Source organism: Spinacia oleracea, chromosome 6 (assembly GCF_020520425.1).
Source record: "Spinacia oleracea cultivar Varoflay chromosome 6, BTI_SOV_V1, whole genome shotgun sequence".
Classification (NCBI taxonomy): domain Eukaryota; kingdom Viridiplantae; phylum Streptophyta; class Magnoliopsida; order Caryophyllales; family Amaranthaceae; genus Spinacia; species Spinacia oleracea.
The window spans coordinates 116,510,698-116,523,388 of NC_079492.1; the positions used below are offsets into that span (position 1 = coordinate 116,510,698).

Consider the following 12,691-nt stretch of genomic DNA (forward strand, 5'->3'; position numbering starts at 1 on the left):
TTCATTAATGCAATAATTGAAGTTTCAAGCTCTTATGCACACGTACAACTATTAATATATTTAACAAAGATTGAAGCCCGTGCGATGTACGAGTTTGTAATGAACAGTACATATTTCTCTTATTATATTATCGTATACAGATAGGTATTTTATAAATTATAACCATAATAGAAAGTTAAAATAGAAAGTTGGAGTATAAATGTATTATTAATATTTAAAATGTTTATGCATAAGGCACTCATAGAAAAACCGAGTTATAAAATAGTTAGTTTAATATTGGTAAAACCCGAGTTAGTTATTCACGTGATCTCAACAAAATCATTACATATAATTTATATAAGTATATTATTACGAATATGCGTAAAACAAATACTACGTAATAAAATCGGAATAAATCGCATCAATTTCTTACAAACCGCATTTTAGGGTCCTAGACCTAGCCCCTATTGGCCTTAACATTCCACCTTATCACTTTGATTACCAGAGTTTAAAGTACCTCATATTAACGTATGTAATTGTATAAGCATAATTTTGAAGTTTCCTTTAAAACATTAGTTGATGAATTCTAATAAATTAAGTATTAGTAGTAAATAACATGATATTATCTTTCATAAATGACCCCCAATTAAACCAAAAATAATAATTTATGAATAACACAGACATGGACACATGTGGGTTTGCAACCTCGGTTATGTCAACGTTTATCATTGTATATCCTATGTTGGTGTAATTTTCACACCTAAATTGTGCTTCATTGTATTAACGTATAGTGGTTCTGTGTCGATGGTATATCATCAACGTTAAAACAGATGTAAGCATATTTTTTTTTTTTTTTTTTTTTTTTTTTTTTTTTTTGTTCTACTACGAGGAGTTCCCACCGCCTTCGGCGAGTGGACTAATCTCCAGCGGGAGTTTGCATGGGTACCTCGATGGGCAGCATCCCTCCCAGTTGAGATTTTTTCCATTCCCAAGGCTCGAACCCGAGACCTTGGTTAAGGAGCTAGAGGCCCTTAACCACTCATGCCAATCTCAATTGGTAACAGATGTAAGCATATTGACAACACTATTAATATGTTTGTGCTGCTAGTGCAACCCTAATTATTTTATCAGATTGCATAGACCGGATGGAACAACATCAAACACTGTCCACCGATCCTAAATTGAAATACATCAATATCCAAACGCCTGATGATTCACTAATATCAAAATAATTGAAAACATGAAAATTAGTAAAAGAAGATAATTCCATGAATCCTTCACCCAGCTGCATTAAAGCTCTGTTCTATCTTCACCAGTTATATACACCTACGGAGTATATGTTTACGAATAGTCGAATACATTCAACGCCGATCAAAATTTTGAAGCTCTGGTTGTCGTTCCATTTACTAACCCTCCTCATAGTCACATACTTCTCCTCATAGTTACATAAATTTCGTTAGTTAAGCTTGTATGCACCCGAGCCATTTTTTTGTTGAAGTGAAGCTTGTACGGTGTAACAACCAAAAAATTAAATGCGTAAAACTATATAATGAACTCATTGGGATTTTTGTAGATTTTTTGTTTTTGTGTGTATATATATACAAAAAGGTAGAGAAGTAGGATAAATTTTAGTGGGAATCTATCTTTATCATATTAAGTGGTTAATCATGGCAAGACTCTAATATTATGTATTTAATTAGTTATATAATAACTTAATTTATATGTGATGACGTGGAAAACCTACGTGGACGCTCTAAATACTCTCCAAAAAAACTCCCCTATATATATATATATAGAAAGACTCCCCAGAACACTTCTTACAGTGAGAACGCTTCTTACGGTAAGAACACTCTCTGCACCGTTGGATCGTTTTTAATCTAACAGCCCAAAATGAATCGATTTTAACAAATCTGGACCTTTAAAAATTTTACGGTTTGGATTAAAAGTATATATTTTTCTTTTTCAGATTTCTGTTCCTCTCTCCCAATTCCTCTCTCTTTCTCTCTCACTTCCTCTTCTATATTCAGATTTTCTCTCTCCACCACCAACGGTCGCTGCTCGTATCTCGCCGGTCGTCGGTTGCCGGTCGCTGCTCGTATCTCGCCGGTCGTCGGTTGCCGGTCGCCGCTCGTAGTTCATCGGCGCTGCTCGTAGCTTTCCGGCGCCGCTCAAAGCTCGCCGCTAGCAGTTCGCCACCACCATCCATCGGCAAATTCAATTCAATCGTCGCTAGCAATTCGCCACCACCATCCGGTGGTTATATTTCCAATCGATTCTTCGAAATTTCAAACGATTTTTCGAAATCGAAATCAATTCTAATAAATTCTAATCGAAATCAAATCTCGCGGTTTCGAAATCGATTTCGCTACTCGCCGGTCACTCCTTCTCGCGGTGGTTCCTTCTTGCGGTGGTCGCAATTATCCGGTAAGAACACGTTCCTTCTCCCATTCATCAATCGATTGATTCTCAAATCTCAATCGTAAATTCTCAATCGGCATTCTCGATTTGTTAATCGATCAAAATCGAACAAAATTGAACGAAATCTGATAAAAATTTCGAACGGTGTTGCTGGTGGCCGCGACCAGATCTGCGAATGAGTGTGAGTGATTGCTGGTGGCCTCTCGCCGCCGCCGCTGCTCGCCTCTCGCCAACGACGTTGGTGGCCTCTCGCCGACGACGCTGGTGGCCTCTCGCCGCCGCCGCTGCTCGCAAGAATTCAATCACAGTGCCTTGTTCCTTGTTCCTCCACCACGTCCCCTGTTTCCTACAAGCTCTTCTTCTTGATGCCCCTACATTCTTCGATTTCAGTCAATTCTTCGATTCTAAAATCAATCTGATGGGCAATTTCGGTAAGATTTTATGAAATCAAAATTGATTTCAATCGATTTCTCAATTCAAAAATAAAAATCGATTTCAATTGATTTCTTAATTCAAAAATTAAAATCGATTTCAATTGAATTGGTGGCTGCGAATCAGATCTAGTTTGAGCGTATATCAGGATTTAGAGCACTGTTGGATGAAGTTAGAACATGTTTGAATGAAATTTGAACACGGTTGAATAAAGTTAGTACATTCTTGAATAAATTTAGAACATATTTGATTAAAGTTAGAACATGCTTGAATAAAGTTAGAACATGTTTGTATAAAGTTAGAACATGCTTGAATAAATTTAGAACACTGTTAAATAAATTTAGAACATGTTTGTATAAATTTATAACATGCTTGAATAAATTTATAACATGCTTGAATGGATTTAGAAATGCTTGAATAAATTTTGAACACTGTTGAATAAAGTTACAGCATGCTTGAATAAATTTTGAAACATGATTGAATAAAGTTAGAACATGGTTGAATAAATTTATAACATGTTTAATAATTTTAGAACATGCTTGAATTAATTTAGAACATGCTTGATTAGATTTAGAACATGCTTGAATAAATTTAGAACATGGTTGAATAAATTTATAACATATTTAATAAGTTTAGAACATGTTTGAATTAATTTAGAACATGAGCTTGAAATTTTAGAACATGTATATATGTTGACTAGGTTCCGTGTTCTAAATTTAGAACATTGTTGGACAAATTTAGAACATGGTTGAATAAAATTAGAACATGGTTGAATAAATTTAGAACATGAGCTTGAAAATTGAGAACATGGCTAGCTGAATAATTTTAAAACATGCTTGAATTAATTTGAACATGAGCTTGAAAATTTAGAACATGGTTGAATAAAATTAGAACATGCTTGAATAAATTTAGAACACGGTTGAATAAATTTTTTGACATGGTTCACAAGTGGAAAAAGGGTCATTTGCATCGCACTTTTAAGCATATTTGCGTCGCACATCGTGCGTGGCAAAAGCTCTCGACGCAAATGACTAAAAGTCATTTGCGTCGCACATTTGTGCGACGCAAATAACCTTATTTGCGTCGCACAATTAGCAAAAGTGCGTTGCAAATAACTTTTCAACATGGTGCCTGAAAAGTCATTTGCAACGCACATTAGCTAAATGTGCGACGCAAATAAGGTTCATTTGCGTCGCACATTTAGCTAATGTGCGTTGCAAATGACTTTTCAGGCACCATGTTGAAAAGTTATTTGCAACGCACTTTTGCTAATTGTGCGACGCAAATGACTTTTAGGCGCAAAAAAAAAAAAGTCATTTGCCACGCACAATAGCTTAATGTGCGACGCAAATGACAATTTTAGCGCCAAAAAATTAAGTCATTTGCCTCGCACATTGAGCTAACGTGCGTTGCAAATGACTTATTTTTATTAAAAAAAATATTCGTTTTTTAATATTAGTTGGAAATTCCGACATGATCGTCTTTGAAATTAGACGGTTCATTCCCAATACAGGGAATACATTTATAATTAATACCTGTCACAAAAGTTTACAACGTAATTAACGTTCCCAATAAAAGGCAATTAAATTCGTCATAGATCGATCAACCAACATGTTACAACAAACATAAAATTATTACAACAAAGGTACGTAGCTATATAGCTAGAGATCAAGTTCATATTACAAATTAAGCTAAAAATTCGACATTGTTCATGAAGTAATCTGCCCAAAAATCTTTCACCTCATTAATCTCCTCCGCTGAATAAGGCAATGTTCTTGAAAAATCCTAAAAAAGTGTAAATAATTCAATTTATCAACGATTGATCAATATAATAGTTTTGTGTACTTCAATTTATTATATAAAGTACGTAGTTTATGAGAACATACCTTAGTAAGATCTTGACTATTAGCATGATTCATTATTATGTCGTACATAAAACGCATGACGTAGTAGCCACAATCTAGTGATCCCGGTTGTTGAGCACACTAAATGCATTAAAATAAATAACACAAGTAAAATTTCTATCACATTGTATGTTATAATTTTGAAAAACTTATTTCTTAGGTAAATAATAAACTAATTATATATATATATATACCTGTGCTGGAATCCATGTTAATTTAGTTCCCTTAGATTGTCCACCTAGTCTCTTGTAACTCCGAAAAGCACTACACATTCGATAAAATATGCAATTATATATACTTTGTTTACACATGTAAATGCAAAGAATATTTTACATGTAAGTGCAATTATATACTTTGTTTACACATGTAAATGCAATTATATACGTAGTAGTCACATTTAAGGCTAATTGGGTCGTACGTTCTAGGTCATTTTTAGGCAAAAATGATGTTTTCGAACCCAACTTTGAACCAAAGAACCTAAGGAATGTTTTCAAACTTATTACACGTCTCATATGCATAGTTATAACTTTCTAAGGCCCTTTACAATCTATTATTTCACATTTAAGGCTAATTGGGTCGTCCTAGGTCATTTTTAGGCAAAAATGATGTTTTCGAACCCAACTTTGAACCAAAGAACCTAAGGAATGTTTTCAAACTTATTACACGTCTCATATGCATAGTAATAACTTTGTAAGGCCCTTTACAATCTATTATTTCACATTTAAGGCTATTTGGGTCGTCATAGGTCATTTTTAGGCAAAAATGATGTTTTCGAACCCAACTTTGAACCAAAGAACCTAAGGAATGTTTTCAAACTTATTACACGTCTCATATGCATAGTTATAACTTTCTAAGTCCCTTTACAATCTATTATTTCACATTTAAGGCTAATTGGGTCGTCCTAGGTCATTTTTAGGCAAAAATGATATTTTCGAACCCAACTTTGAACTAAAGAACCTAAGGAATGTTTTCAAACTTATTACACGTCTCATATGCATAGTTATAACTTTCTAAGTCCCTTTACAATCTATTATTTCACATTTAAGGCTATTTGGGTCGTCCTAGGTCATTTTTAGGCAAAAATGATGTTTTCGAACCCAACTTTGAACCAAAGAACCTAAGGAATGTTTTCAAACTTATTACACGTCTCATATGCATAGTTATAACTTTCTAAGGCCCTTTACAATCTATTATTTCACATTTAAGGCTATTTGGGTCGTCCTAGGTCATTTTTAGGCAAAAATGATGTTTTCGAACCCAACTTTGAACCAAAGAACCTAAGGAATGTTTTCAAACTTATTACACGTCTCATATGCATAGTTATAACTTTCTAAGGCCCTTTACAATCTATTATTTCACATTTAAGGCTATTTGGGTCGTCCTAGGTCATTTTTAGGCAAAAATGATGTTTTCGAACCCAACTTTGAACCAAAGAACCTAAGGAATGTTTTCAAACTTATTACACGTCTCATATGCATAGTTATAACTTTCTAAGTCCCTTTACAATCTATTATTTCACATTTAAGGCTAATTGGGTCGTCCTAGGTCATTTTTAGGCAAATGACTCTAGGATGCCCCCCAGAGTCATTTGCGTCGCAGATTAGTAAATCTGCGACGCACTTGATTGAGTTAATTGCGTCGCAGTTTTACTAATCTGCGACGCAAATGACTCTGGGGGGCATCCTAGAGTCATTTGCGTCGCAGTTTAACAAAGCTGCGACGCAAATGACTAAATTTTATGCTAAAATTTGTCATTTGCGTCACATGTTTAGAATGGCGTGGCAAATGCGGGGATGCAAATAAGCCTTTTTCCACTAGTGGTTGAACAAATTTAGAACATCGTTAAATAAATTTAGAACATGCTCGAATAAATTTAGAACACGAGCTTGAAAATTTAGAACATTTATATATGTATGTGTTGACCTGTTCTAAATTTAGAACATGCCTGCGTAACTTTAGAACATGGTTGAACAAATTTAGAACATCGTCGAATAAATTTAGAACATTGTCGAATAAATTTAGAACATGCTTGAATAAATTTAGAACATGGTTGAATAAATTTAGAACATGGTTGAACAAATTTAGAACATGCTTGAATAATTTTAGAACATGGTTAAACAAATTTAGAACATTTTTGAATAACTATAGAACGTGGTTAAACAAATTTTGAACATTTTTGAATAATTTTAGAACATGGTTAACAAAATTTAGAACGTGCTTGAATAAATTTAGAACGTGCTTGAATAAATTTAGAACATTCAGAGTGTGAAAGTGTTCTTACCGTAAGAAGTGTTCTTACATAAGGAGGTGTTCTTACCGGATCCCTCCCCTAACCAAATGTTTATAACGTAATAATTTTTTTCAATTTTGTTTTTATATACTTTCTCTGTTATTATTTAAATGACGCAATTATTTAGTCACTTTTGTTAATACATGACTGTAAACATTAATCTTCAATTATAGATAAGAAAAAATTATAAAAAGTTGATATTTAAAACATATTTATTAAGATGAATCTAACAAGACTCCACACGACTATGTTCTTTGTTTAAGTATAAATCACAAAATGAAATCAAATGAGATTATGTGAATATTATCCTAAACCTAATTGTGTCATATAAATAAGAATAGAAGAAGTATTCATTGGGTTTAGGTATACTTGGAAAAACATCACCTCCGTGAAGCCATATTAATGTAAGAAATCAGTGAAAAATTGGTGCCCACCTTTTTGTACAAATATAAAGCTGTTATGAAATATTATGTGGATGCCTATTATACTCCTAGTATCTTTCTGGAATATTCTAGATCTAGGGTTTATTGTTCTCCAAGCAAACTCTATTATATTGTATGTATATATACCCTATTGTTCATGGAATAAAACATACCATTGTTCTCTCCCAATTTCTCCTCTATTTCTCTCTATTTCACAACACGTTATCAGCACCAACACTAGCTAGCCGACTGAGCAGACGGGAAACAAAAGAAGGCATCCATCGTTGAGGTAAATGTTATAATATTAATTCTCTAATCTAATTATTGAAAATTTGAGATTGGTATAGTATAACTTGCTATTATAGCGAACGTAGTATAATGCGATTGAAAATTCGTCGAGTAACTGGCGACTATATGCGATGCGATTGAGTATCTTGTGATTTGCGGATATGAGGTTTGTAAATCTATGTTTGGCTTGTTATTTAATTGATGTGATTACTTTTGATACTAGACTTTTGATGTTTGGCTGCTGCTATACTATTTCTTAATAATGTGATTATTTTGCTTAAGTGAATATCAATGCTGATGTGAATGTCAATATTTACTATTTTTAATGATTGATATGATGATTTAATCGATTGGAGCAATATATAATCGATTGGTCGTAGTTGTCAAACACAAACACAAACATATATTGCCGCAATTATATATTCGCATATATTCGATAATGGTCATTTAATTAATCTCTTATTGCCGCAATTGTTATACTACCGTAATTGTTATATGCGCAATATATGTTCGATTTAATTATCTTATTGTGTTTGTTTTATTTAACTATTGTACGGTTTATTGCATTATTTTGGTTAAACACAAGTTTTTTTATAATTAATTTATTGTTGAAGATAATTCCTAATTTGCAATATTTTGTATAGTGAATTATGTTGAATCTTACAAACTTGATTTTACAACCTTTAATATTAGTGGAAAGAATTATTTGTCTTGGGTGTTAGATGCAAAGGACCCTTGTGATACAATTAAAGAAGTAAATAAGTCAACAAGTCAAAACAAGGCAACGGTTATGATTTTTTTTTTCACTCCATCACCTCCATTAGGGTCTTAAGATCGAGTATTTGGTCGTACAATATCCACAAGTCTTTGGAGTAATTTAAAGGAAATATATGACCACCAGATAACCGTTATATTACCCAAAACTCGTTATAATTGATTATATTTAAGACTACAAGACGTTAAGTTTGTAAGTAAATTTAACCTAGCTATGTTCAGAATTAATTCACAGTTGAAATTATGTGGAAAGAAAATCATTGGTGTAAAAATGCTGGAGAAAACATATTCTAACTTTCTCGCAAATAATGTTGTCCTGTTGACACAATACCATGAAAAGAGATTTATGAAATATTCTGAACTTATATCTTGTCTCTCTTTGTGGCTGAAAAAAATAAAATATAACGAGCTATTGATGAAAAATTAAGAATCACGCCCAACTGGTTCTGCTCCATTCCCTGAAGCGATTGTGACATCCCATAATGGGAAAGAAAATACCACACAACAAAAGTGGTTGAGGACGTGGTCATGGACGTCGGCGTGGATACGAATATGGTCGAGTTTGAGGCCGAGATTGTTCTCTCAATAACTCATATCCCCACCAGGAGTGGGACAAAGATGTCAACAAACAAGAACAAGATAAAAATGATACTTGACCAATGTATGTTACCGCTAGGGGTGTCAATTCTCAATCCGACCCAGTGAACCCGATGGGTTTGTCCGACCGTTTAGAATCCGAACCGTTTAGAACCCGCGAGTTAAAATCCGAAATCCGATCCGATCCGATTATATTCAACCCGAATCCGACCCAACCCGTTAGTATTGATCCGATTAAGATCTGAATCCGTTAACAGACCGATCCGTGACAATCCGGATCCATTTAATCCGATCCGAAGCGATCCGAAACCCGTTTATGATCCGATCCGTTTCAATCCGAATCCGTTCCAACCCGAGGAATATCCGTTTAATCCGATCCATTTTTAATCTATGACCCGTTTAATCCGACTCGTTTCAACCCGTGACCCGTTTAATCCGATCCGTTTTTAATCCGATCCGTTTTTAATCCGTGACCTGTTTAATCCGAACTAATTCCAACCATCGATATAATAATATATTCAATAACTTATATTACTAATCTTAAATTCTTATTACTTTTAAAAGTTAGTTATTATTTTCGTCCCCTAATTAAGTCATCGATATGATAATATATAATTTGGAACTAAACTGAACCAAATTCCAACCCGCTACCAAATAACCCGATCCGATAATTACCCGAACCAATATAAAACTGAATCCAATGTAACCAGGCTAAATTAGTTTCAATCCAACCCGTTTTAGTCTGTTACCGATTAATCCGATCCGATATGAATCCGATCCGAAATGAATCCGATCCGATATGAATCCGACCCGAAATGAATTCGATCCGATATGAATCCGACCGACATGAACCCGAACCCGTTATAGTCCGACTAAACCCGTTAACAATCCGTCGTATTCCAATCCGATCCGATCCGACCCAAACCGACTACAATCCGACCCGTTTACAACCCGATCCGATATGAATCCGTGAATAAAAACTCCGACCCGATCCGGTCCGTTAAGTTTTCAATCCGATCCGATCCGACCCGTTAGCCAAATTAATCCGTTCCAATCCGATCCGTTTCAACCCGAATCCGATGAGTCGGACCCAAACCCAATCCGTTGATCCGATTTGACACCCCTAGTTACCGCTATGGAGAAAAAGGGTATTGGTCTACTAAAACAAGTAGAATTTATAATAGAATTTACTAGATAATATTGAAGAACTTAAATATGTGGTCTTGCTCTTCCCTGAAGAAAATTATTTATCAAGGGTGTTATATGTTGAAATGCGAATATACCCTTGACTGTTATTTACAAGTCAAAATAGGTTCACGACTTAAGTTTAGACTTTTGACCATTAAAGGCCCGCAGACCTTTTGGGGAAGTACAAGAAAATATGACCTAGAAAACTATAATAGTTTCTAAATCTTGTTGTTGAAGGAAATAATGCCCTTGGTCCAAGTATGCATTCTATGTTAAGTCTAATAAATGCGGTTCAGTATTAATTAACAAGTTAATAATTCAGTGAGATCAAGTGAGCTGAATGCCTAGCTAGAGGCCGCTTCAGTTCAAGTGGAATTAATGATATTAATCCACAGCTTACTCTTGACTGAACCCGTAGGGTCACACAAATAGTACGTAAACGGATCAAGTATTTAATGGCATTAAATACTCCAACTATGGATATTCGGAATCGACGGATCTTGGTTTCAGTGGGAGCTGAGATCGTCACAGGCAAGAAATGAATACTCCGGAAACGATGATATTGCCGGAAACGGAAATATGGATCGTATCGGAAATATAAATATTATCCAAGTCGTAGATGTTGCCGGAAACGGAAACATGGTACGTATCGGAAAATATTATCGGAAATAGAAATATTGCCGGAATCGGAAATATTGCCGGAAACGGAAATATTGTCTGAATCGGAAATATTATCGGAATCGGAAAATAATTCCGGAAACGAAAATATTAAATATTTGTTCGAAACGGAAATTAATTCCGGAATCGGAAATGTTAAATATTGTTCGTATCGGAAATATATTCCGGAATCGGGAATTTAATCGGAAGCGTATCGTACGAATAAGCATCGGACGAGGCCTGCCGGACGAGGGCCCAGCACGAAGCCAGGCCATCACCCAGCAAGCCAAGCGCGCCACACGAACAGCCAAGGCCACGCCAGGCTTAGCGCAAGGCCAGGCCCAGCAGGCCGTGGCAGCGCGCGCAGCTGCGAGCAGTGGGCTGCGAGCATTGCTGCAGCTCGCGTGGGCTTGTAGCTCGCGTGGGCCGTGCGGCCGTGTGGGCTGTGCGCGGGCATGGCCTGCACGCTTGCGGGTCATGCTCGCGTAAGTGTTTGTGTTCGCATACGAAACCTAAAACGTGCAGAATTCGGTTAATGATTAAATTCCTAATTCTATTTGATAAATTAATTAAATAAGAGTTTTATTATAATTCTAATTTAATTAATTCGTATCCTAATAGGATTCCAATTTTCTTTCCATACCCCTATAAATATGTGGCCTGGGTTCACAATTTATAACGAGTTATTCAAGTATTCAAAGTGAGTTTTTTGAGAGAAAAATTCAGTCACACATCTTGCTCAAAAGTGCCGAAAATTTATAGTACCTTAGGGGCGATTCTAGTTGGTCAATCTTAAGGCGGATCCGGACGTGCTGTGGACTATCTACGGAGGGACGACACTTGGAGTCCTAAAGACTTGTTCTTGTTCGGTTCGGGCGCAGCTAGGGAAGGGACGCAACAAAGAGTATGCTTCTAGACTATGCTATATGATTATGTGTAAATAATATGTATTCCTGGCTTAATGGTTGTTTCCGCATGATTTATGAATTGTCATATGTATCATAACCTAACAGTGGTATCAAGAGCCTCTTATTATTTTCATAATCTAAATTGCATGAACATGGTTAAATATTACAAATTTGCAAGAATTAAAAGGGGTGATTAATTTTCGTAATTGTTAATTAATTGCAAATTGCGTTTATTTAATTATACGTACGCAGTTTTTCGGCAGTTTCTTCGTTACTCATCCAAATCGAGTGATTTTTGTGTCAATTCCGCATGTAAAAGGCATTCTAAAATTTTGACAAAAAGAATATTTTTCTGCCGAACCCAGAATTCTCAAATTCGAAGCCTAACTATGACTTTTCGAAGGTTTTAGTTTTTCGAATGCAAAATTTCGTAAATTTAAGATGTTAAATTAAATATTTGCGATTCTTGTTGATAAATCTTGAATTTTTGATTGACCTACTGTATATGTTTAACAAGTTTGAATGCCTAGCCTTGTTAATTATGCAATCTAATTTGTAATTATGATTAATTTGTTGAAAATTAGAATAATTTAGAATTAATTTGATTTTCATAATTAATTATAATTTAATTAGATACCTATGATTAAAAACCACCATAAAAATTGTAAATTTATGATAAATTTTAAATTTTTATGACCTAGACTTGAATCCATGTTAATCGGAAATCAATTGAATAATAAATTTTCGATTTTTCGCCTTAAAATTATGAAATTAATATTAATTTATTAATTTGTCATTAATTTTAAATATAAATTTTTTAAATTTTATGCGATT

The 12,691-nt window shown here is 34.6% G+C and overlaps 2 protein-coding genes across 2 annotated transcripts; one reads left to right on the forward strand and one right to left on the reverse strand.

Moving 5' to 3' along the window:
* Nucleotides 1-669: 669 nt before the first annotated feature.
* LOC110777743 (uncharacterized) lies at nt 670-3,818 on the forward strand. The gene is made up of 3 exons (XM_056832666.1): nt 670-786; nt 1,926-2,403; nt 2,565-3,818. Exons 1-3 carry the CDS (start codon nt 670-672, stop codon nt 2,840-2,842), a joined length of 873 nt encoding a protein of 290 aa, XP_056688644.1. The 3' UTR covers nt 2,843-3,818.
* Nucleotides 3,819-4,141: 323 nt separating this feature from the next.
* On the reverse strand, nt 4,142-5,227 carry LOC130464405 (uncharacterized). The gene is made up of 3 exons (XM_056833958.1): nt 4,928-5,227; nt 4,716-4,814; nt 4,142-4,614 (listed from the first exon to the last, which is right to left on the reverse strand). The coding sequence occupies exons 1-3, from the start codon at nt 5,042-5,044 to the stop codon at nt 4,516-4,518; spliced, it is 315 nt and encodes a 104-aa protein (XP_056689936.1). The 5' UTR covers nt 5,045-5,227; the 3' UTR covers nt 4,142-4,515.
* Nucleotides 5,228-12,691: the final 7,464 nt, after the last annotated feature.